The sequence below is a fragment of the Eleutherodactylus coqui genome, chromosome 4, assembly GCF_035609145.1.
Source record: "Eleutherodactylus coqui strain aEleCoq1 chromosome 4, aEleCoq1.hap1, whole genome shotgun sequence".
NCBI lineage: Eukaryota > Metazoa > Chordata > Amphibia > Anura > Eleutherodactylidae > Eleutherodactylus > Eleutherodactylus coqui.
The window spans coordinates 39016966-39039037 of record NC_089840.1 but is presented as its reverse complement, the minus strand read 5'-3'; the positions used below and the strand labels follow the sequence as shown (position 1 = coordinate 39039037).

Below are 22072 nucleotides of genomic sequence, written 5' to 3'. Positions count from 1 at the left end.
AGCGTCAAGTGGCACCCTCTACACAGTTCAGGGTGCTTGGCGGTCCTTGGTGCAGCCAAATGGAATCCCCGAGGACACTGTAGCTCTGTCCTGGGCGGCGTCTGCTGGTACACGGCACAGCTACGTGACTTGCTGCTTTGTGGCTACTCAGTGGGCTGCCGTGGAGCTAACAGGTCAAACATCACTAAGCGTCCACAGCAGCCAACAATATACACACAGCGTGCTGGTAGGACCTTTGACAAGTCACCCAATCGGGAGCTGGGGGTGTGACAGGGGCATTTCTCCTGTCAAACCCCTAGCTTCCTAGTGGCGTCAAGGTACACTAATACCTCCCAGTCCTAGCTAGGGATGACTGACAAGTGGGTTAGGGTGCATTCTGTATAGTCATGCAGAGTTTTAGTGAAGACACCAGACATTAAAGGGGTTGTCCCGCGCCGAAACGGGTTTTTTTTTTTTTCAACCCCCCCCCCCCGTTCGGCGCGAGACAACCCCGATGCAGGGAGGTAAAGAAAGCTCACCGGAGCGCTTACCTTAATCCCCGCGCTCCGGTGACTTCTCTACTCACCGCTGAAGATGGCCTCTTCCTCCGTGGACCGCAGCTCTTCTGTGCGGTCCACTGCCGATTCCAGCCTCCTGATTGGCTGGAATCGGCACGTGACGGGGCGGAGCTACACGGAGCTACACGGAGCCCCATAGAAGACTGCAGAAGACCCGGACTGCGCAAGCGCGGCTAATTTGGCCATCGGAGGCCAAAAATTAGTCGGCTCCATGGAGACGAGGACGCTAGCAACGGAGCAGGTAAGTATAAAACTTTTTATAACTTCTGTATGGCTCATAATTAATGCACAATGTACATTACAAAGTGCATTATTATGGCCATACAGAAGTGTATAGACCCACTTGCTGCCTCGGGACATCTCCTTTAACTGTTTCATGACCGTTTAGGGCCAATACACATAACTAAATGTTAGTACACACGAGGTATAAAAGTGCTGTGGGACCCCAACTCTGTGGTAGTGCTGTTGCAGCACAGCGTTGGCTGTCAGACAGCTGACACCGAGCCCACGCTATATTAACCCTGCACACACGGGATGTACATATACGTCCTGGAGCATGAAGGGGTTAAAGGTTATGAGCTAATCGTGGCCAATATTTCCGTATGGAGCCTTCCTCTCTGTTGCGTTTTTGTGCGATGTAACTTTCACAGTAGGAAATCCTAATGTCAAAGCCCTAGCTGCAGGGGAAAAACACACATACATCACCTAGAAGCCCTGTTCGGCTTCACTGCGTCTTCTTCCCGGTCCCTGACACTGGTCTTCAGCATTTCTTCTGGCCAGGGATTAGAAAATCCCCACCTCCAGTAACTGCTGCCTCTGATTAGCTAAGGGCTGCAGCTCGGCCAATCGGAGCCAGCACTCAATGAATCAATCACAGCCAATGAATGGCTGTGATTGGTTCATCGAGCGCTAGCTCTGATTGGCTGAGCATCACAGCACTCAGCCAATCAGAGCCAGCGCTTCCAGGAGGTGGGAATTTTCTAATCCCTGGCCAGAAGAAATGCTGAAGACCAGTGCCAGGGAGTGGGAGAAGACGCAGCAAAGTGGACAGCGCTTCTAGGTGATGTATTCTCTTTTTTTTTTTCCCCTGCAGCTAGGGGTTTATTTTTGGGGTAGGGCTTATATTTCAAGTGACCTCTAGCGCCACATAATCATGGTATCGCTGCGAGAAACCGCAGCAATGTCACACGGACCTATGAAGCGGTATCGCGTCTATATCATGTCACCCGTGTGAAGTGGGACTTACAGCTCATGTGTGTGAGATATCCCTAGAGCTGATGCTCTAGTGGTGGATCACGGCAGACATGTCGGTGCGGGTTTTCCTTCGTGGCCCACAAAGCTTATTAGTTTCTGGTGTAAATGTGTAAAATCTGACTTTAGGATTCCTGACCCCAAATATCTGTCAGTATCTGAGTGAGTGTATACAGCACCCATGTATGTGGCTGCGCTCTACAAACAGCATGAAATTAATCCTATTCCAGCCGCTTCCTTTAATCTGGCATCCGACTGCAGGGAAATCCCACTGATCCGCCATACAGCAGTTTAGTGGGAAATCCCCGATAGTCCAACACTGCGGCCTTGCTTGTTGATGGGGTTAAGATTTTTTTGTATCCATGCTTCCAATGGTTTAGAACTTCTAGCAGTCTAGTGCCGGGGCATGCCGGATTATCAGAAGTTAACATATAAATAACTCTAATTTTTCTTTCCTGGCAGGAACAATGCGGAGAAGTTCGGTGACTAACAGGCAGTCGCTGCAGCCCCTGCGGGTCCAGGATACCAACCGGATGGGTCTGACAACACCACAGGCGTAAGTGCTGCTCTCCCTGCACCCCAAGCCTACGCTGTGCCCTGCAGATGGAGAGCGGCGGCCATATTGTATTCTCTCTCCATTCACAGGATACAGCTGTAGGAATTCCCTGAAATAGTGGATGTGTCTGAGGGAATCGATCGCTCCTTCTACTGACCCCACATATGTATAAATCTGTATTATCCATCCCTTATAGCCTTATCAATGGAAATGTCCCAGCCTCACATCGAAGTACTATTTATATAAACCTCGCATAGTGATTGTGCAGGGATGAGCGGAGCTACGTGGGTCCCGCTTATCTCTTCCTATAGGGGTAACCTATCAGAAATCGCCTCTTACATTAAATTTCTTCTGTGCCCATCACTCACTGAAAAAGTTCTGCAGCAGCTGGAAGGTATATCGTACAGTTCCATGACCTTGCTGCTGCAGAATGTCACAGTACACGCCTGAGCTGCTGCAGAACATCAGACTTCTATTTGTATATTGCACAGTAGGCATATATACAGCGTATGGATTGCAATTTATTTCTTATCTCCACTATTCTGTGTCTTGGAATATTAATTTGTCTGTTTGACTTCTAGTAAAGATCGGCTGAGCAAACTGAGTATGCCGAAAACACACTCTGGCACTTCAGAGCGGAAAACCAGCTTTTTCGGAAAAAGGTAAAAATTTATCTTGAAGTGCAACTCTGCTCTTGGAGTCATGTGACCTGGTAATTTGGATCCATAACTGACTGCTGTGATGTCACCGCTGCTCTCTAGGGTGTGGATACATTCACTGAAAGAGCCACAAAATGCAATACCTGATGGGTACAATCGCCGTAAACCCTCATAGAATGCCGTCAGCCAGACTATGATACGGAGCTGCTTGTTCAGTGCTGACTATTAGGCAGTCACCCACTCAACCCAGCAAATATTGGGGAGGAGCGACTGCAAGCAAACATAGCCCGCACATGTGAACGATACCAAAGAAGCCAGCCAAAGATGGGTGTGCCCCACCATACAGGATAGCGACCCTTACTGACAAGCTGCCCTGTATCTCTAAAGTGGGCCACACTGGCTGACATCTTGGGGCCCCCCACCCAAATTTCTAGCAAACTGCAACTACAAAAAATACTGATGCATACTAATAAATGTGGGGGTTAGTTCTGCATTTTGGCCAAGGCTCAGTTGAGTGGGTGACTGCATAATAGTCAGTTCTGAAACAAGTAGCTTCTCCTTATCATAGTCTGGCAGACTGCATTCTATGAGGGCTTACGGCGATGGCGCCTATCAAGTATTGCATTTTTTGTCTTTCAGTGAATGTCTTGGGGTTTTTTTTCTCACCGCTGCTCTCTAGTATGTGGATAGCCTGTGTTCTCTGGGATGTCACCGCTGCTCTCTAGTGTGTGGCTAGCCTGTGTTCTCTGGGATGTCACCGCTGCTCTCTAGTGTGTGGCTAGCCTGTGTTCTCGGGGATGTCCGCCTAATTCTGATAGTGTCCTCTGCATTTCACCTCTAGGGCCAGTGGCAACAGGAACAGCCAGTTTGGGGCTTTTGGTGCATCGGAGAAGATTAAGGACCCTCGACCTTTGCATGATAAGTCCTTCATCCAGCAGTGTATCCGCCAGCTTTGTGAGGTGAGCCTCGCCGCCGGTCAGACATATCGCATGAAGCATGATGGTACAACCACCCTTGACTGCAATGAGCCTGATTAAAGGGGTTGTGTCGCGAAAGCAAGTGGGGTTAAGTACTTCTGTATGGCCATATTAATGCACTTTGTAATATACATCGTGCATTAAATATGAGCCATACAGAAGTTATTCACTTACCTGCTCCGTTGCTGGCGTCGCTGTCGCCATGGTGCCGTCTAATTTCGGTGTCTTCTTGCTTTTTTAGACGCGCTTGCGCAGATGGGTCTTTTCCCTTCGGCTCCGTTCGACAGCATCTGCGTTTTGGCTCCGCCCCCTTGTACGAGTCATCGCGTAGCTCCGCCCCATCACATGTGCCGATTACAGCCAATCGGGAGGCTGGAATCAGCACATGTGACGGGGGCGGAGCTACGCAGCATAAGATGTAATAAATATTGAGCAGGGAGTTGGACCCGATGACCTTGGAGGTCTCTCCCAACTCCGCCATTCTATGAGGCTGCTGACCTTTTCCCTGCGCAGCTTACAGTATCAGTCAGTAGTTGTTCCTATGTAGTTAAACCCCTTTGATCATCAGGACACGCGTGTTGATGTTTGTAGAGGTGCCGCTGGTTCTTGTGCACTGATTCAAGCCTCATTCATACCAGCGTTGCGTCTTTACAAAGTCTCGTGAATGAAGAATAGCCGTGACACGGCCAAAATTCGTGTTTCCTCATCCATTTACATGAGCGACTGCAGCGTGTGTATGCCGCAGCCCAGAAAATCCTCGCGCGGCATAACTCCGCAGAATTACTTCTAAGAGTTAAGCCAGCTATCATTTTTGCGCAGCGTGAGACGCAGCTAAACGCTCTCCCTTTTTTGCAGCATCCGTAGGAGCAGATTTCAGTCACGTATGTCCCCCTTCCCGGCGCAACGCTGCTAAAAATCTGTCATCTAAACTAATGCATTGGAAACCGATGCTTCAGATGGTTGTGATGTTTAACCAAATAGCCACTTCAAACCGCTTGTGTGAATGAGGCCCTATATGGAGGATACAAAAGGAAGATATGCTCTTTGTCAGTGTTGAAGATAATGTCCGATAACTTGGTTATGGCGCATGCTAGTTATGTGCAGTCAGAGATCCCTCTAAAAGTACTGCAGGGCTGTTACTTTGTATCGCCCCATGCAGTCCTCCAAAATTATACAGAGATAAAGGCCTCCTACGACTACATGAAAGAAAGGAGATTACAGCTTTATGTATACAGAAGAGCAAAATGGGGCATAAGGCAGATACTGGCTGCATCTTTAGGGGGGTCAGTAATTCTATATTTGGGAGGTTCTGTCAGAAACTTTGGCGCGGTTTTCTTCCCCTATGTCCCTCACGTATTTCCTTCTTAATTGGGATTTGCAGTTCCTTAATGAAAACGGCTACTCGCAGACCCTCACGGTGAAGTCCTTACAAGGCCCCTCCAGCAAGGATTTCCTGAAAATCTTTGCCTTTATCTACAGCTTCATCTGCCCGAACTATGAAATCCCAGACTCCAAGTTCGAGGAAGAAATTCCCCGCGTCTTCAAAGAACTTGGGTGAGTACATCTCTGAATCAGACCCCCTTGTCAGTACTCTCCTTGTAGAACACTACAGTCAGCTACAGCCCAGCCCAGCTGATAACAGGGAGCAATAGACTAACAGTTTATAGAAAGCCATAGTATAAGATTCCAGTCCTCCTCCCTGATCCACAACCTGCGTTATTAGAATTCGATTGAGAATGAACGGATTACATATGTGGCTTGTTTTTTCTCTTATTTGCAGGTATCCCTTCGCCTTGTCCAAAAGCTCCATGTACACAGTCGGTGCCCCCCACACGTGGCCGCAGATAGTGGCAGCGCTGGTCTGGTTGATAGACTGTATTAAGGTATAGCTTCTCATGTGGGGCTTTTTTGCTTTAAAGGGGTATTCCCATCACACTACATTGGGATAACCAGCTGATCGTGGGGGTCTGACTACTGGGGGGGTTAGAACAGCATTGCACAGGAAGTGAATTTTAGCACAACTCTGACTCCAATGGACTGATGACAGCTATGCCCTGATGGAGCAGACACTGAGTACAATAGCAGGTAAGTACTCTGTGGTGGAAGAACACCTATAGGGGCAAAGACCATCTCTCAAACGCTTGAAAGAGTGGCAGTTTTAGCGATCATTTTGCATAAAGTGTTAATGGACACTAATGTCCATTAGCACTTTATAATCTTCAATTGCGTGTAAAAGGGCCTCTGGGAGCTGTTTGCGGATCCCAGCATGCGGTCTGAGCTCTGCACACAGCTGCTTTGTTTTCGCACGGGCTGTCAGCAGAATACAATGTTATCTGCGGCTCCTGTGCTAAACACAGCTTGCGGTCTGTAATCTCTCTCTGGCTGAACGATGGATTTTAAGCTCCCCTTAATTAAAATCATCGTTTAGCCGAAGAGTGAACGATGGCAGCAGCTTGCTTTTTTTTTTTTCCTTCTTTTTAACTCATTTTATTGAGAATAACGGAACATATCAAATTATAGTACTCCGTTACAAACCTGAGTGTACCATGGTTCAAGTCTACAATTCGGTTATAATTACTTATAACATAGCTAGTTTGCAGAGCTCAGGATATTCTCTTCATACCTGTGAGAGGCTAAATGGCACCTGGATGGGTTTAAAACCTCATTTGGTCCACCAATTGCTGAAATGCGTTTTGCGAGTGGGTTGTGATTGATGGGCACTTTCTATCTTCGTATTTTTTTTTTTCCATATGCCATTGGGGGAGCGTCGGGGGGCTCCATCCAGCACAATGCTACAGCTTTGCGGGCCAGAAACGGTACCTCACCAAGAAAAATGTGGATGTGGAATTGCCACTGCTCTTCATCCAGTATACCTAGCAGACATACAGCGGAGTTTGGTTGAAGTGACACTCCCAATAGTTGCCCCAGGAAGTCTGTAACCTCAGTCCAGAAGGAGTATATCATCGGGCAGCTCCTCATCAGATGCTTAAAGTTAGCGTTGGGTGCCTGACAGCGATGACCTTGTGTGTTAGGGGCTCTATCCATCTTCAAGAGTCTGCTTGGTGTCAAGTAGCATTCGATGGTAGCGTTTTTAGAAGCAATGATTATCGCTCATATGGCATCGTTCCAAAGAATTTTGAGCGATATAATCGTTGCGTGTAAATGGGCCTTTAAAACATAACTTGACATCCGCTCGGGTCCAGCTATTCTGTTAATTCCATCTAATAAATCCATGATTGTTGACTGCTGCTCCACCGTATGTTCATCTTCCAGGTGTCCTGTGTGCTGAAGGGAGACGACCATGTGTTCGAGGAACTGCAAGTGTCGGAACCAAGTGAGGATGGAATTGACTTTAATCAGGTACAGTTCAATTAGCTCATATAGTGAAACCTTTGATGTCCTATAACATATCTGTCCGCCACTCTGTATTATACTCCAGAGCTGCACTCACTATTCTGCTGGTGGAGTCACTGTGTACATACATTACATTACCTATCCTGTATTGATCCTGAGTGACATCCTGTATTATACTCCAGAGCTGCACTCACTATTCTGCTGGTGGAGTCCCTGTGTACATATATTACATTACCTGTCCTGTATTGATCTTGAGTGACATCCTGTATTATACTCCAGAGCTGCACTCACTATTCTGCTGGTGGAGTCACTGTGTACATACATTACTTATCCTGTACTGATCCTGAGTTACATCCTGTATTATACTCCAGAGCTGCACTCACTATTCTGCTGGTGGAGTCACTGTGTACATATATTACATTACCTGTCCTGTATTGATCCTGAGTTACATCCTGTATTATACTCCAGAGCTGCACTCACTATTCTGCTGGTGGAGTCACTGTGTACATACATTACATTACTTATCCTGTGCTAGTCTTCGTTAGTGAATAAATAATATGTCATATATAATCTGTCGATCATTACAGCTGTTCCTGGATTACACGGTCAAGTGCTACCAGCAGTTCATGGAAGGACGGGACACATTTGAGGATAATGATTCGGAGGTGTATTCCAAGCTCAGTAAGTCGTAGTAATCCCCTCCGGGGCCTTCACCTCTTTTTACATATCCTCAGTCTATCAGCTTTTTGCAAATGCCATTTAATAATTGGATAATGAAGAGTTCTACACTTTTTCTAACTCTTTGTGATTCAATTTCTCACTGATTTTCAAGATCTGTTTTTTTGGGGGTTTTTTGTCAGACTGAGCGAATCCTTCTGACATCTGAGGGTCTCCAGTCTAGACAATCCTCTGAACTGAACAGCGGGATAAATGTTACTGCCACTGATACATTGTAGCAGAACTATAAAAGAGGAAGATAAACTTTTCTGCTGTGTCTAGCTCCCAGGAATATTCCTCCTCCCCCTAACAGCAAGCAGAGGTCTTGAGTAGAGAGGGATGGAAAATTAGCCCCAAAGCTTATACATTGATTGTTTATGAAACTGCCAACTGGACTATAGAAGGACCCATAGACATCATTTGTCTAGCTACGAACCTTCTCTAGCGAGCGCTCCACCTCTTACCTGAGGGGGTCTTGTCCACGGATGGTCTTTTAAGAACTCTGCCCCCTTTTGACCCTCACTGGTTTGTCTCCCTGACAGAGGACCTGTACGCTGTGGAGGAGTCTCACGTGGATTCTCTGCAGGCTGAAGCACGGAGACTAATGGAGGAAATAGAGCGGCTGGAGAAGGACAAGGAGAGGGAACCGGTGAGCATTTGACTGTGGGGTTTCTGGTAAAGGGGCCAACAAGTTTCTTTCTTATAAGACCAGATTCACATGAGTGTATGTTCGCTGCATTTATGCGTCTGTAATATGGCCGTGTGTCCCAGCCTGATTGTGGGTATCCGGAGCTGAAATCTAAGCATCGTAGGAATCAGTGATGCTCAGAGTTTGGGTTAGGATACTGGAAGTCGGGCCAGGACACTTGTTCGTATTACGGACGCATAAATAAGGCTCGTATGAAGCCGGCCTAATAACCATACCCATCTAGAATTCCTCCTGTACCTGATTCCTTTCCAATTAGTCATTTATCCACAAGATAAGGCAAAAAAGTCTGGCTGGGAGTTTGTCTGCTGGTACTCCCAAGTGGTCCTGAGATCTGCGAACCCTCATTGTCTCATGTGAATGGAATGCTTGACCAGCTCTATGTTACCCCCAGAGGAAGCGAAAGCGATTCTTTCGGCATTTTTCTTCCATCCCATAGTACTGAATGGAGAAGTCACTAGAGATGAGCGAGTATACTCGCTAAAGGCAATTGCTCGAGCGAGCATTGCCTTTAGCGAGTACCTGCCTGCTCGAGACTGAAGGTTCGGGTGCCAACGCGGGGGAGCGGTGAGTAGCGGCTGTCAGCAGGAGGGAGCGGGAGAGAGAGATTTCCCCTCCATTCCTCCCTGCCCACCGCCGGCACCCGAACCTTTAGTCTCGAGCGGGCAGGTACTCGCTAAAGGCAATGCTCGCTCGAGCAATTGCCTTTAGCGAGTATACTCGCTCATCTCTAGTGGTCACACATGCACAGCACCGCTTCTCCATTGAATTGGGCACTAGAATTGGATAGATTTCAGGATTGTTGGGGGTCCCACTGCTTGGTATTACAGGTAAAGTTCCCATTCACTTCAGTGGGTACTTGGTCTGCAATTTCAAGCTTGGCCACTGCAGTGAGAACAGAGCTATCTGCTTCCTGCAGAAATAAGCTCAATGCATGAGCGCACCAACAACGCAAAAAGCTGATCAGCAGGGGTCCTAGGTGGAAGACCCCTATTGATCTACGATTGATGGCCTCTCCTTCACAGAAGCGATCAATAGTTTACAACTAGACAACCCCTTTAATGGTAAAATCATGGATCTGGGAAAGGTGGGTGACAAACAACATAACTAACATTACAGTGGTAGCAATTGTCACCCAATTTTTTTTCTAGTGACCAGCAAGGGGTGATGCCCTCACCCACTTCTTCTATCTGGAAGCTGACGACCTCTATAGTTTTAACTGCAACCATTTTGGTGGTTGTTCCACTTTTTCATGTTGTGTCTTAGACTGTATGCACACGAACGATAACGAGTTGTACCTGAGATTCTGAGACGCAACTTGCATCTGACAGCGGCATACCATATGTTGTATGTCCCAATCTCGTCTGAGAATCGGACAGGAATAAGACATGCAGCCATTTTTTTTTCAATCTTGCACTACAAGTCTGAGTGAAGAATCGCTTGTGTGAATGAACGCCATAAAATGAATGGATTCTATTTTCGTGCAAAACTTTATTTTTAAAAAAATCCTGACCAAAAAGTGCATACAGCCTTAGCCTGTTCATCTTCCTGTGCAGTTCTTGCTGTGGTAATGAATATCATTTTGCCTTCTGATGGAGACGTCCGACACTGCATGTTGGGGTTCTCAGTCATTATGTGTGTTTTGGGGTTCCAGGACCGTTTAGCCTCCATGAGAAAGCTGAAGGTTAATCTCCAAGCAGACATCCAGAAATACCAGCACTACCTGACAGAAGTGGAGTCTCACTCCACCTTACTGGACCAACGAGTCGGCAGCCTGGGCGAGGAGCTGGAGGCCACAGGTGAGAGGCCTGCTGTAAACTAGATTACATGGAAGGGGCGGCTTTGAGGATTCCGGTAATGAACATCTCATGAACCAGAGGGGCCGCTGTACAAGGAGCACCTGCCTCTCTGCAGATTCTTTTTGAAACATTAGAGGCCACATAGCATTCTTGCACACGGACCCCCTTCTGTCTATGCCCACCCCTTCCATGAAACATGGTGCCCCTTAGGAAGAGAAGACCCTGTCACTCCTCCCGGACCACATGAACCTTCTAATACTGCTGGAGTATTCTCACTATCCCGGATCTTCCCTCTTGATGCTTTTTTTTTTTTCGTAAATGCTTCTCCGTGTTTGTCCACAGAGATGGAATGTGAAGCCATAAAGCAGGAGAACATGCGGCTGAAGAACATCCTGGACAACCAGAAATACTCTGTGGCCGACATCGAAAGGATCAAATATGAAGAAAATGAGCTGCAAGAGACGATCACCAAACTGACCAAAGAGCTGGACGAGGAGAAGCAACATCTGTGGAGCGAGGAGCTGAAGTACGCCAAGATCAAAGAATCGGTAATTACTGGCTGAAGAGCATTTATAGCATAATTCCTGTTATTTGTGCAGTGACTAATGAGCTTTGCATTAGTTATTTTATAGCGGTTGTCTGCCAGGCTGTGATCTCCACCGAAATAGATGGGAACCCTGAGGGCTCTTGCACACTTGCGTTTTTCTTGCGCAGTTTTTTTTAAAGCGAATGTCAATGGGACTTTCTAATGTTAAAAACGCATCGCTTCTTCTTGATCTTCATCAGTGGATGAGGATCTCTATGTGTAACTGTTCCTGCTAGAGAGAAGTCTGTATATGCAGTCTGGTCTGCAGGCTTCTCTCTAGGAGTCGTCAGCTCTGGAGCACAAGCTGCTGCTCTAGCAAGTACAGTAATGTGGTGATGCAAAAATGACCAAACTGACTCAAGAAATTAGTAAAAAATGTGCTTTTACATAAGCAGAACATAAAACCCATTTACACATCACTCACTGCGTACAACAGGGATCTGGGGCTTATTTGCTGCCCCTCAGCTGAGTCCAGAGTTAACTCCTCGTTTATCCTGTAGGTGGAAACACAAATTGCAGAGTTCCACAAAGTAGCACGGAAAGTGCGGCTGATTCCATCCACCGCAGAAAACGCCAATGGCTATGACTTCCAAATCGAGTGCAACATGGACAGTGAACAGGGCGGCTTAAACATCTGCCGGAACAAGATCAATGTAAGTCGCCTCAGTGTAGGTATTCTTGTATCTTGGGGATTAGACTTGGTAACATGGGTACGTTGGATCAGGAGGGTGCGGCTGTTTTCTCACAGAACACTATTAGTTTTTCTATCTGCGTTGATTTCCTCCTCTTATAGCTCCCCCTGCTGGAATTACTGACAAAAACTGAAGGACAGATCACAAACGCCACCAACAAGAAGATGGAAGCAGAAGACCTACTGGAGCAGGTAAGACCCACAACCCTCATCTGTCCCGACATGTTAGCAAGTAGCCCCACAGCCAGACCCTGATTCCCATTACTACAGAGCTGCAGATACAAAGTAGTTGGAGAACAAATGTCTGGATTCTCCTTTACAACGAACAATCCATGGCTGGAAAAATGATGGTCGGCATCTGCTGAAAATGTTTTTTATCAGGCCGATCGTCACAGTTAGTGGGGGGGGGAACGGCGCCTCACCTGATCGCACAACTAATAATAATAATTATAATAATAATCTTTATTTGTATAGCGCCAACATATTCCGCAGCGCTTACATAGGCAGGGGAAATACAGAAAGACAAAAGTACAAAAAATTACAGAACCACGGTTACAATCGTAATCAGCTGATGGAAACAATAGGGGTGAGGGTCCTGCTCCAACGAGCTTACATACTACAAGTAATGGGGTGATACAGAAGGTAAAATGGCTGGAGGTGTGCACAGTATCGCGTGCTGGAGAGTGAGGGATGCTATATACAGACAACAGTCAGACATTTAGCTATGCGACGGCAGGATCAATATGACTACAGGAGCGGTTTATGATGGCTAGCAGGGATTGCAGTCAGTAGGTCAGGAAACATGTTATCAGGCGGTGTACAGAAGGGTTTGTTTAGGGAATGCGGTATGCATCCCTGAAGAGGTGCGTTTTTAGAGCACTCCTGAAGTTTTTCGAGTCATGGATTGCCCGGATGTTCTTTGGTAGTGCATTCCAGAGGACCGGTGCTGCTCTGGAGAAGTCTTGGAGGCGGGAGTGAGAAGTTCGAATTAGAGGGGTGTGCAGTCTAGTTTCGTTTGCCGAGCGGAGAGCCCGGGCTGGGTGATGGATTGAGATGAGGGAGGCGATATAGGGGGGCGCTGCACTGTGGAGGGCTTTGTGGATGAAGGTAATAAGTTTAAATTGAATTCTGTATTTAACTGGCAGCCAGTGCAGTGACTGGCACAGGGCAGAGGCATCTGAGTAGCGGCTGGACAGTAATATGAGCCTGGCTGCCGCATTCAGGATGGATTGTAGAGGGTAGAGTCTGGTGCAGGGGAGGCCGACCAGCAAGGAGTTGGAATAGTCGAGCCGGGAGTGGATGAGGGCAACAACAAGCGTTTTCAGCGTGTCTATGGTGAGAAAGGAGCGGATTCTTGAGATGTTCTTTAGGTGCAGCCGACATGTTCGGGCCACTGACTGGATGTAGGGAGTAAATGAGAGATCTGAGTCGAATATGACCCCAAGGCAGCGGGCATGTTGTCTAGGAGTTATGGTGGTGCCACACACTGAGATGGAGATGTCAGGATGAGGTCGGTTGGTGGAAGGAGGAAACACCAGTAAGTCAGTTTTAGAGAGGTTTAGTTTTAGGTAGAGAGAGGACATGGTGTTAGAGACAGCAGACAGACAGTTGGTGATGTTTTGGAGGAAAGGTGCAGAGATGTCACGGGAAGAGGTGTATAACTGGGTGTCATCAGCATAGAGGTGGTAATGAGCATCAGCATAGAGGTGGTAACTAAGACTGTGCGACATGAAGATCGGCGTGTAACATCTCGTCTACAACTGGTATAGGAGAGGCAGCACACTGGAATAGATCTTCTTACCAGAAAATGTCCATAACAAGGCTTTTATTCATAATCCACACATACAAAACTGCGACGTTTCGATCATCCGCTGTGATCTTTATCAGGCATATACACCAGCAGGAAATGACCGCATTAAATAGTGACAATAACCTATCCCCCATAACGTATCCACCCACATTTAATTAAAACATATAACTTACAGGTGTTCTACAGGCGGACACCTGTAGAACACCTGTAAGTTATGTTTTAATTAAATGTGGGTGGATACGTTATGGGGGATAGGTTATTGTCACTATTTAATGCGATCATTTCCTGCTGGTGTATATGCCTGATAAAGATCACAGCGGATGACCGAAACGTCGCAGTTTTCTATGTGTGGATTATGAATAAAAGCCTTTTTATGGACATTTTCTGGTAAGAAGATCTATTCCAGTGTGCTGCCTCTCCTATACCAGTTGTATACGTTTGCCTATGGACACTTGGAGTCCAGTGCCCGGATAGGCGTGCACACATTAGTTCTTTTTCTCCCTCAGCTATTTTTCCGTCTGATTTGTTAGTGCTGCAGTCCCTCTTCTATTACTGTGTAATATCTCGTCTGTCAGGGATCTTCCCATCACACCGTCTGTTATCACTGCAGTTGTTTGGAAACTAGTAAATCACCGTAACTCGGCAGAAGTGAGGAGGAGACATGAGCAGTTGTGTTCATCTGTTATACACATTGCAGGTTGCACTTCGATCGTCTCTACGGGGATTCTGTTTTATCTCTTTAGTTACATTCATTGATTGGAGAGAAGAGAAATGACACCAAGAGTCATAAAGAAGAAGCACAAAAGTTGGAGGAGACGTCTATCCAGAAAGCAGAGGTGAGAAGATCTGTGATGGAAATGGACATTATGGGAGGGGGCTGTACTTGATTGGGTATTGTAATGTATATGGGAGGGAATTGTATCCTGTTGACCCTACATATCATCCTTGGACCGCACCCAGGAGGCAGATGAGGTGGAGAAGAGATGGACTTCAGAGATCGAGTCCTTGGAGAAACATCGCCACCTGCTGGAGTCTGGGGTTAACAAGAGTCTAGATGAAGCCTTGAAGGATCTGCAGAAGGCTCAGCAGGAGTAAGTAATGCAGATGCAGCTGGAGGGGGATGACAAGTTATTTAACCCCTTAAGGACGTAGCCTAGTTTGGTACTTTATGATGTGACTATTGTTTGGGACTTGCAACTTCACTTTTCAAAAGATATATATTAAAAAAATTATTTATTTTTTATCTTTTGCCGTCTACATAGCCATATGAGCGTTTTGTTCATTACATGGTGAGCTGTAGTTTTATTGGTTCCATTTTGGGGTACATATGACTTTTTGATAACTTTTATTGAGGATTTGGGGAGGTGAAACGAGGTGTGTGTGTGTGTGTGTGTGTGTGTGTGTGTGTGTGTGTGTGTGTGTGTGTGTGTGTGTTTTTTCTTTTTTTTTTTTTGTTTGTTTGTCTACCCCCACCCCCACCCCCACCCCCACCCCTCTCTTTGAGTTTGCTTTCCCCCTCCCAATTCTTGAAAATGGCTGCCTCGAGTACATAAGTGCAGCTTACTTTATTTGCAGTGCATAAATGCAGTGATGCCAACATCCATGTATCATGTAAGTAAGGAGATTGTGTCATCCGGTCCGCAGGCTGCAGCTGGTGGAGCATCAGACTGAAGAGGAGATGAGGCAGGTGGGGAATAAGCTGGTTCGGGTTGTGACCGCGGTGGCTTCTCACATGGCAGCAATAGAGGTGAGGAACCATTGTACAGCAGCCCCTTTCTCTAACACTGCAGGAATGACCCATAGTCCTCATTAATCCTTCATTGGGTTGAATCCTTCAAATATAACTTATTACCTTAATCATTAAAGTGTAGGGCTCCGAAAATACTCTGTGTATACAAACCCCACTAGAGACTAAATTCCACATGCACCCGAGTGCAGAATGTTAACCGTCTTTGCACATCAAATGGATATATGTGGCATTTAGTCTCTAGTTGTGTATTTAAGGAATAGAATGTATTTAGGGAATCAACCTAGCGAAGGATTACTTGGTTTGGAACAAGATTCCTCTGCCTCAGTGAATCCCTATAGTCCTGATTAATGTGAAGGTTTCATCTGCACTGATTCTGCTTAATTACTCTTTCTAAAAAATATTGAAGCTCCTAGAAGGAGTTGTCAGAATAGAATGAAACTTTTTCTGTTATTTGTAACGTTGATACAAGTGATTACAATATCGGAGCAAAAGGATCGTTTATTGCAGACAACTGTGATGGTCCTGGACAAGTCGGCCACGCATACCGGGTCTCTGAGTAAATTGTCATTTAACTTCCAATTGTCCCCTCTAAAGTCCTGTCTCCTGGGTCTCAGTTCTCCATACACGGGGGCGTGGTCGGACCAGATGAAACTACCTAATGAGCATTTTTGGATGCCATCTAGGAGTCTATGCAAGACAAAGATGTAATCGATCCTGTTGTGTGAGTTGTGTACCTGCGAGTGGTAGCTATAGTCCTTAGTTGAGGGGTGGAGGGTTCTCCACAGATCAACAAGGTGAAGACTCGTCAGGACCGTTCGAAGCCTGCGGATGGCCGAGTGAGGGACCGAGGAGTGACCTGAACAGGCGTCCAGGTGTGGGTCCAATGCCACATTGAAGTCTCCTCCGGTGATGATGGTCGTATTTTCCGAAAACTCTACCAGTCTCCGGAGAGCTCTGGAACAGAAGGAGACCTGATCCTGGTTAGGGAAATAAGTTAGCCATTGTATACACATCATCAGACCATTTTAACTTTAGGAAAGCATTTAAAATGGTTCTGAGAGCTCTACGGAGCTGGAGGGCTCTTCTTGAGAGATCCGGAAGTACTAGGAGGGCGGTGCTCTTGTATGTGATGGGGCCTCCCTCTCTGATTCTCCTCAGCAAGTCCTCCTTTTCTTTAAAAAAATGGATCCTACACACCACATCACGGGGTCGGGCAGGGTCTGCGCTTTTGGGTCCCAAGGATCTATGTATGGGATCAATTTATATAGGACTGTCAGCTGGCCTCCCGAGAAGATCACCAAAGCATTTTATTGCCCACCATTCCAGCCGTGCTGGCTCCACTTCTTCGCTCAGGCCCCTAATTCTGATGATGTTCCGTCTGTTACAGTTTTCTATATCGTCGAGCTGCGTCAGGATGTTATTGATTTGCAGGGAATGGTCTTGCAAAATGCGATGATGCTCATTAGCCTGAGATTGGAGTTTGGCTTGTGACTCCTCAGAGTTGGCTACTCTATAGCCAATATGTTTGATTTCTGTCTGTAACGCTTCTATGGCCTGCATTTGCGAGCTTGTAGCTTTTGTTAGTAGCGCATCAATTTCGGTTCTTGTTGGGATGCTTCTCAAATGAGCTTTCCAATCCCATTCATCACAATCTACGACTGCAGCTTTTGAGGTGTCTGTTCTGATTGATGGATGGGCTGCTGGGCCTTTTTTTTTTTTTTTTTGCAGGTTTGGAGGCTGATAGATGGATCTCTGATTGTGCCCCATAATGCTGGGTAACAGGGGGTTCATAAGATATCCCGTCCCCCTTGCAGGTCTTCTGGGATTCGGAATGGTTGGGCGCTCCCCTCCTGCTGCTGCCCACTGGCTGCGTGTCTATAGGTGTATTCCCCCCCTGCCCCATCTGAGGAGCGGAAAGTCCCCTCATTAGTTCTTTGTGGCCACCCTCCTCCTGAAGGCATCCAGAGGGCTGTGGGGTAGGAGGGCCCTAGGGAGAACCCCCATCTGCAGGGGACACCTTCTGGGGAGATTCTGGAGGGACCTCGCTATGTCCCGCTCCAGTCACCTGTCCCCCGCTGCTGATTTCTGGGCTTTCAGTGACCTCTGTTGCAGAGGAGACTCACCCTGATGTCCTTGAGGTTCAAGGGACCCATGGCTCTTGTTCCAGAGCGGGGATGTTGGCCGGGGAGCTCCGCCCACCAGGGATAGCGGCGCCATCTTGAGGCCTGCTGGAGCAATCTTCCTCTTCGGATTGGGCCCCAGAAATGCGTCCAGAGGGCCGGAGTCGTCACGGTCAGATGCTCCCCGTTCTCCAGGACGCCTGTTACGACCCATGTGCGCAGATGCCGTTGTTGGATGCCTCCTGTGTCGGTGAGTAGCCAGGGTCCAGCGGGAGCTCACAAGCCTAGCGTCCTAATCCCTCATGCCACTCCCCCTATTGCAGACAACTGAACCCTTACAGGGAGGCTCTAGTACCCTGTTGGCCAACTCTAGCTTGGATGCAAGATATGATCTGGGCGGGCATGGAGGCTCTAACACCCTGTTGTACCGCCTCTAGCTTGGATACAAGATGTGATACGAGTGCCCATGGAGGCTCTAGTACCCTGTTGTACCCTCTCTAGCTTGGATACAGGATGTAATATGGGCAGGCATAAAGGCATACAGGTTCTGCATGGTATCCTGTGGCATATTGGTCCACATTTGCAGTAACTGAACCTCTAGATCATGTAACCTCGTAGGCTTTCAAAGTTGGTGTACCATATGATCCCATAATGTTCTATTGGTTATTAAATCTGGTGACCGGGCAGCCATGGAAATGTGGCAATGTTGTGGGGACATTCCTGTGCCCCCGTTGTGTGTGCGGCCGAGCATTATCCTGCTGGAAGTCACCATGAGAGGAACACATGTGGTTGCAGGATGTCCTGAACATATCGCTGAGCTGTTAGTGTCCCTCGTACCACTACTAGTGATGACAACTGCGGTATGCGATGGGCCCCCAGACCGTCACACCAGCAGGGGGGGATTGTGCTGCTCCACAGCAAGATTGAGGCGCTCACCCCGAGGTCTCCAGATACTAGCATGGCCATCTGTGCCCAAACTAAAACTGGATTTGTTGCTATCCTATTTCATCTTTTTTGACACCACTGCAAATGGAGGCAACGATGGATATCAAAGGCCGTACATGTAACTGGCACAATGAGACCAAATATCCTTCAGCCAAGTGTCTTGAAATGGTTCCTATAGACACAGGGGTGTGATAATGGTGCTACCTGTCCCTGGATGGCGGACAACTAAATAGTTGGATCTACTCGTGCCTTTCAGATGACAGACGCTCCTCTCTATTGGTGGTCTGTCAGGGGTCCTGAGCCCGGTCACCTTGTGTGCACCCATCCACTGATCCCAACACCTCCCAACAGTCTGGTCAGGATGTCCTAAACATATCACTGAGCTGTCATTGCCCCTTGTACCAGGCAAAAATGGGATTGAGCTGCTCACCCCAAGGTCTTCTGACAAGAACATGACTGTGTAGGTGCCCAAACTAAACATGAATTGACTAAAGTCAATCCTGGACGCTACGGAGTGACCAGTTTCATTGTTTACAACAAATGGAGGCGACAGTAGGTGGGTGTAAAAGTCAGAATACATAACTGCCATCGTAAGGTCAAATGTGCTTCCGTCAAGTGCTACAAAAAATGGTTCCGACAGACACAGGCCTATAATGATGGCGCCACCTGTGTCTGCACGGTGAACAACGAAACAGTTGGCGGTGCTTGTGCTTGTTGGATGATCTTCTCTACTGGTGGTCTTTCGGGAGGTCCTGAACACCTCACACGCCCACTGGACCCAACACCTCCTACTAGTCTGGTCAGAACTGCCCGATGGGGGGAAATACATCGATACGACCATCCAGCTTCTCACATCCCAATAATGCGCCTCTCTCAGACTCTGGTAACGGGTGAAATCTCTTGGATTACGTCGTAGAGGCGTCTAGTGGTTAACAAGCTCTACACAAGCGGAAGAAGAGGTCACCACACACAAGGAGCCTCCGAGAGCCTTTTATAGGCTGGGAAGGGGGGGCGACCACTTTTAGGGCTTCCGGTGACAACACCGTCCATCTAATCACCACAACTCTCATCATGTACCTGCCTGCAGGTGCTATATATATATATATTTTTTTTTTTGAGAAGTGTATTTTAAGAGGTTGTGCCAAGCTATAATGTTACCCACTACCCACACATTAGGGGATAACTTTTGATTGATGTGTCCACTGAGACCCCCACCAATACAGAGAATGGTGGTGCCAAAGGTCCCCAAAAGAATGAAGTGGCAGTTGTGTAAGCGCACCGCGGCTCCATTCATTTCCATGACGGCGCTGGAGGTGGCCGAGCCCTCGTACTCAACAATTTCCAGCACTCCTGTTTAAATGTAATGGAAACGTATCTCACATGCGCAATCACTACTTTATTCATGCTGATGACTTATGGGTCGGGGAGATCCTAGTAATTGGATCCCTACTGATCATAAAGTATTCCCTATTCTGTCGATAAGGGGATATCTGTATAACTCAGCACAACCCTTCTAATGGAAATCTGCAGATTTGTACAATTACAGGATCATCAGACGCCTCCCACAGTCTGTGTTGTGGTTCCCCAAGTTTTCTTGATGAGGGTTCAGTTTCTTTAATTTTACAATTTTTGTCGTTGCTATAATAGATGTTCTCTCTCCATGAACTGACCTCTTGCTAGGCTTGTACTGTATGTATACCCAGCAGCAATCAGAACTGCAGTATAAAGCATGGAGGAAGAATGACAGTATCCAAAGACATCCAAAAACCAAGTACAGTTTTAGAATGTGATGTCTGGTGCAAAATACAGTTTATAAGGCTGCATAGAAATAAGACTTTCTCCTGGTATGAGTGCTTCTGTGTGAGAGACAAGTGACAGATTATGAGATGTTCTGGATTATTGGATGTCTGATTATAGGAATCTCACTGTATGATGGGGGAAAACCTTTTTTATCGGGGTGCTAGAAAACGGTGTTCACTTCCCCCCCCTCTTATTTCAGAAACACCTTGAGGAGAAACGGCTAAAGACGGAGCGCGAGCACGAGGAGTTCAAGCGGGAGGATCTGCTGCTCGACCTTCGAGAACTGATGGCAAAATACAAGGAAAAGGCAAAAGTCTTACAGAACCGGCCCGGTAAATAGCCGCCGCGTCCTCTTGTCTTCTCCTCCATGTTCTCGGTGCTGTACAGCAAGGGTCCCCAACTCCAGTCCTCAGGGACCACCAACAGGTCATGTTTTCAGGATTTCCTCCGTATTGCACAGGTGATGTAATTCTTGTCAGTACCTCAGACATTGCCACAGGTGTTCTTACTATAGGATATCCTGAAAACATGACCTGTTGGTGGTCTCTGAGGCCTGGAGTTGGGGACCCCTGCTGTACAGGATCCACGGCCGGTTTTTGTGGCTTTTGTTGTATTTTTTAAATTCATTTTGGTTCTATTAAAGTCTGTAAATACCGGATGTTCATCTTCATTATTCCACACGTCCCACCAGCACTGAGACCCCAAAACAGGAGCCCCCTCCCCATTAACATCCATGTGGTTCCCCTGTATTATTCAGCTTGCGCCCCATTGTATAGTATTTATAGGATCTTAAATTGTTTTGCTTCGTTCTTTTAATTGTAGAATTGTTTGTAAATGGAAATAAAGTAAAAAGGAAGAAAAATGTTTTCAGATCCTTCAGTTTTCTTTGACAAGTTTAGTGAGAATTTATATTTATGATCTTTGGTCATGTGTAAAGGGAACCGGTCATCAACTATAAACCCCATGAACCAAATTGTGGAGCTTATAGTTCAGGTGAGGTGGAGTTCTGGAGCATCTTTTCATACTCTCCGATTCCCCCGTTCCTGCAGTGTCCCCCAGTGAAGTCGGCATGCGCACTGCAGCTTGGCTCTTCTTCAGAAGGCTGTGCTGGTGCTCCTCCCATAGAGATGAATAGGAATGTGCTTGCTCAGCCCTCTGATAAGAGTCAGGTTGCTGGGCATGCTACGCTTGCCAAGGCCCAGCACAAGAACAGGGGCCCGGGTGAGTATGAATCACAGCTTCCTAGATTCTACGTCGCCTAAACTAAAAGTAACATCAGACTGCTGCGGGTTATGTCTCAGATTTCTGGGTGCAGTTTGCACCGGACTCACCGACCGTGTGCTGCCCAACGTGTGGGACGCCGCACATTACTGATTCTCAGACAATAATAATATAATAATAATCTTTATTTGTATAGCGCCAACTTATTCCGCAGCGCTTTCAGACAAGATTAGGACATGTAAAGTATAGGATACGGTCAAATGCCCACGGACAGATTATCGCTGCGGAATTCATGGGCAGACACCCGCCGTGAATCCCGCAGCAATGTCTGTGCATAGACATGCTGTAGTAAATGATTCTCCCCTGCCCTCGAGTGAAAATCAACTGCATTTGTTTTTTGTTGTGTTTTTTTTTTTTTTTTCTTCACTTACGGGGGAGAATCGCAGCCTGTTCTATTCTGTCCAGAAAAGTCGCACGGACGGCTTCCATTGTAGTCATTGGAAGCTGCCCGTCACATGTTACTTCCATAGTGTGCACTGCAGAAGTACCGCAAGAATCCGTGTCACAGCCCAG

The 22072-nt window shown here is 47.0% G+C and overlaps 1 protein-coding gene across 5 annotated transcripts in view; it reads left to right on the top strand.

The window, feature by feature from the left end:
• Window positions 1-22072, top strand: part of NDC80 (NDC80 kinetochore complex component) — a 68574-nt gene that overhangs the window by 12679 nt on the left and 33823 nt on the right. Inside the window, exons 2-17 of one of the 5 annotated variants that reach the window (XM_066599290.1) lie at window positions 2271-2364; window positions 2946-3026; window positions 3865-3982; window positions 5382-5554; window positions 5781-5883; window positions 7274-7360; window positions 7942-8035; window positions 8614-8720; window positions 10432-10576; window positions 10919-11124; window positions 11663-11815; window positions 11956-12045; window positions 14407-14499; window positions 14624-14754; window positions 15308-15410; window positions 20478-21151. In XM_066599290.1, the coding sequence (XP_066455387.1) occupies window positions 2276-2364; window positions 2946-3026; window positions 3865-3982; window positions 5382-5554; window positions 5781-5883; window positions 7274-7360; window positions 7942-8035; window positions 8614-8720; window positions 10432-10576; window positions 10919-11124; window positions 11663-11815; window positions 11956-12045; window positions 14407-14499; window positions 14624-14754; window positions 15308-15410; window positions 20478-20618 (1914 nt within the window). In that variant the 5' untranslated portion in view covers window positions 2271-2275 and the 3' untranslated portion in view covers window positions 20619-21151. Of the gene's footprint in view, window positions 1-2270; window positions 2365-2945; window positions 3027-3864; window positions 3983-5381; window positions 5555-5780; window positions 5884-7273; window positions 7361-7941; window positions 8036-8613; window positions 8721-10431; window positions 10577-10918; window positions 11125-11662; window positions 11816-11955; window positions 12046-14406; window positions 14500-14623; window positions 14755-15307; window positions 15411-20477; window positions 21153-22072 lie in introns of those variants that run through there. The other 4 variants (XM_066599289.1, XM_066599291.1, XM_066599293.1 and 1 more) reach the window with 4 other exon arrangements.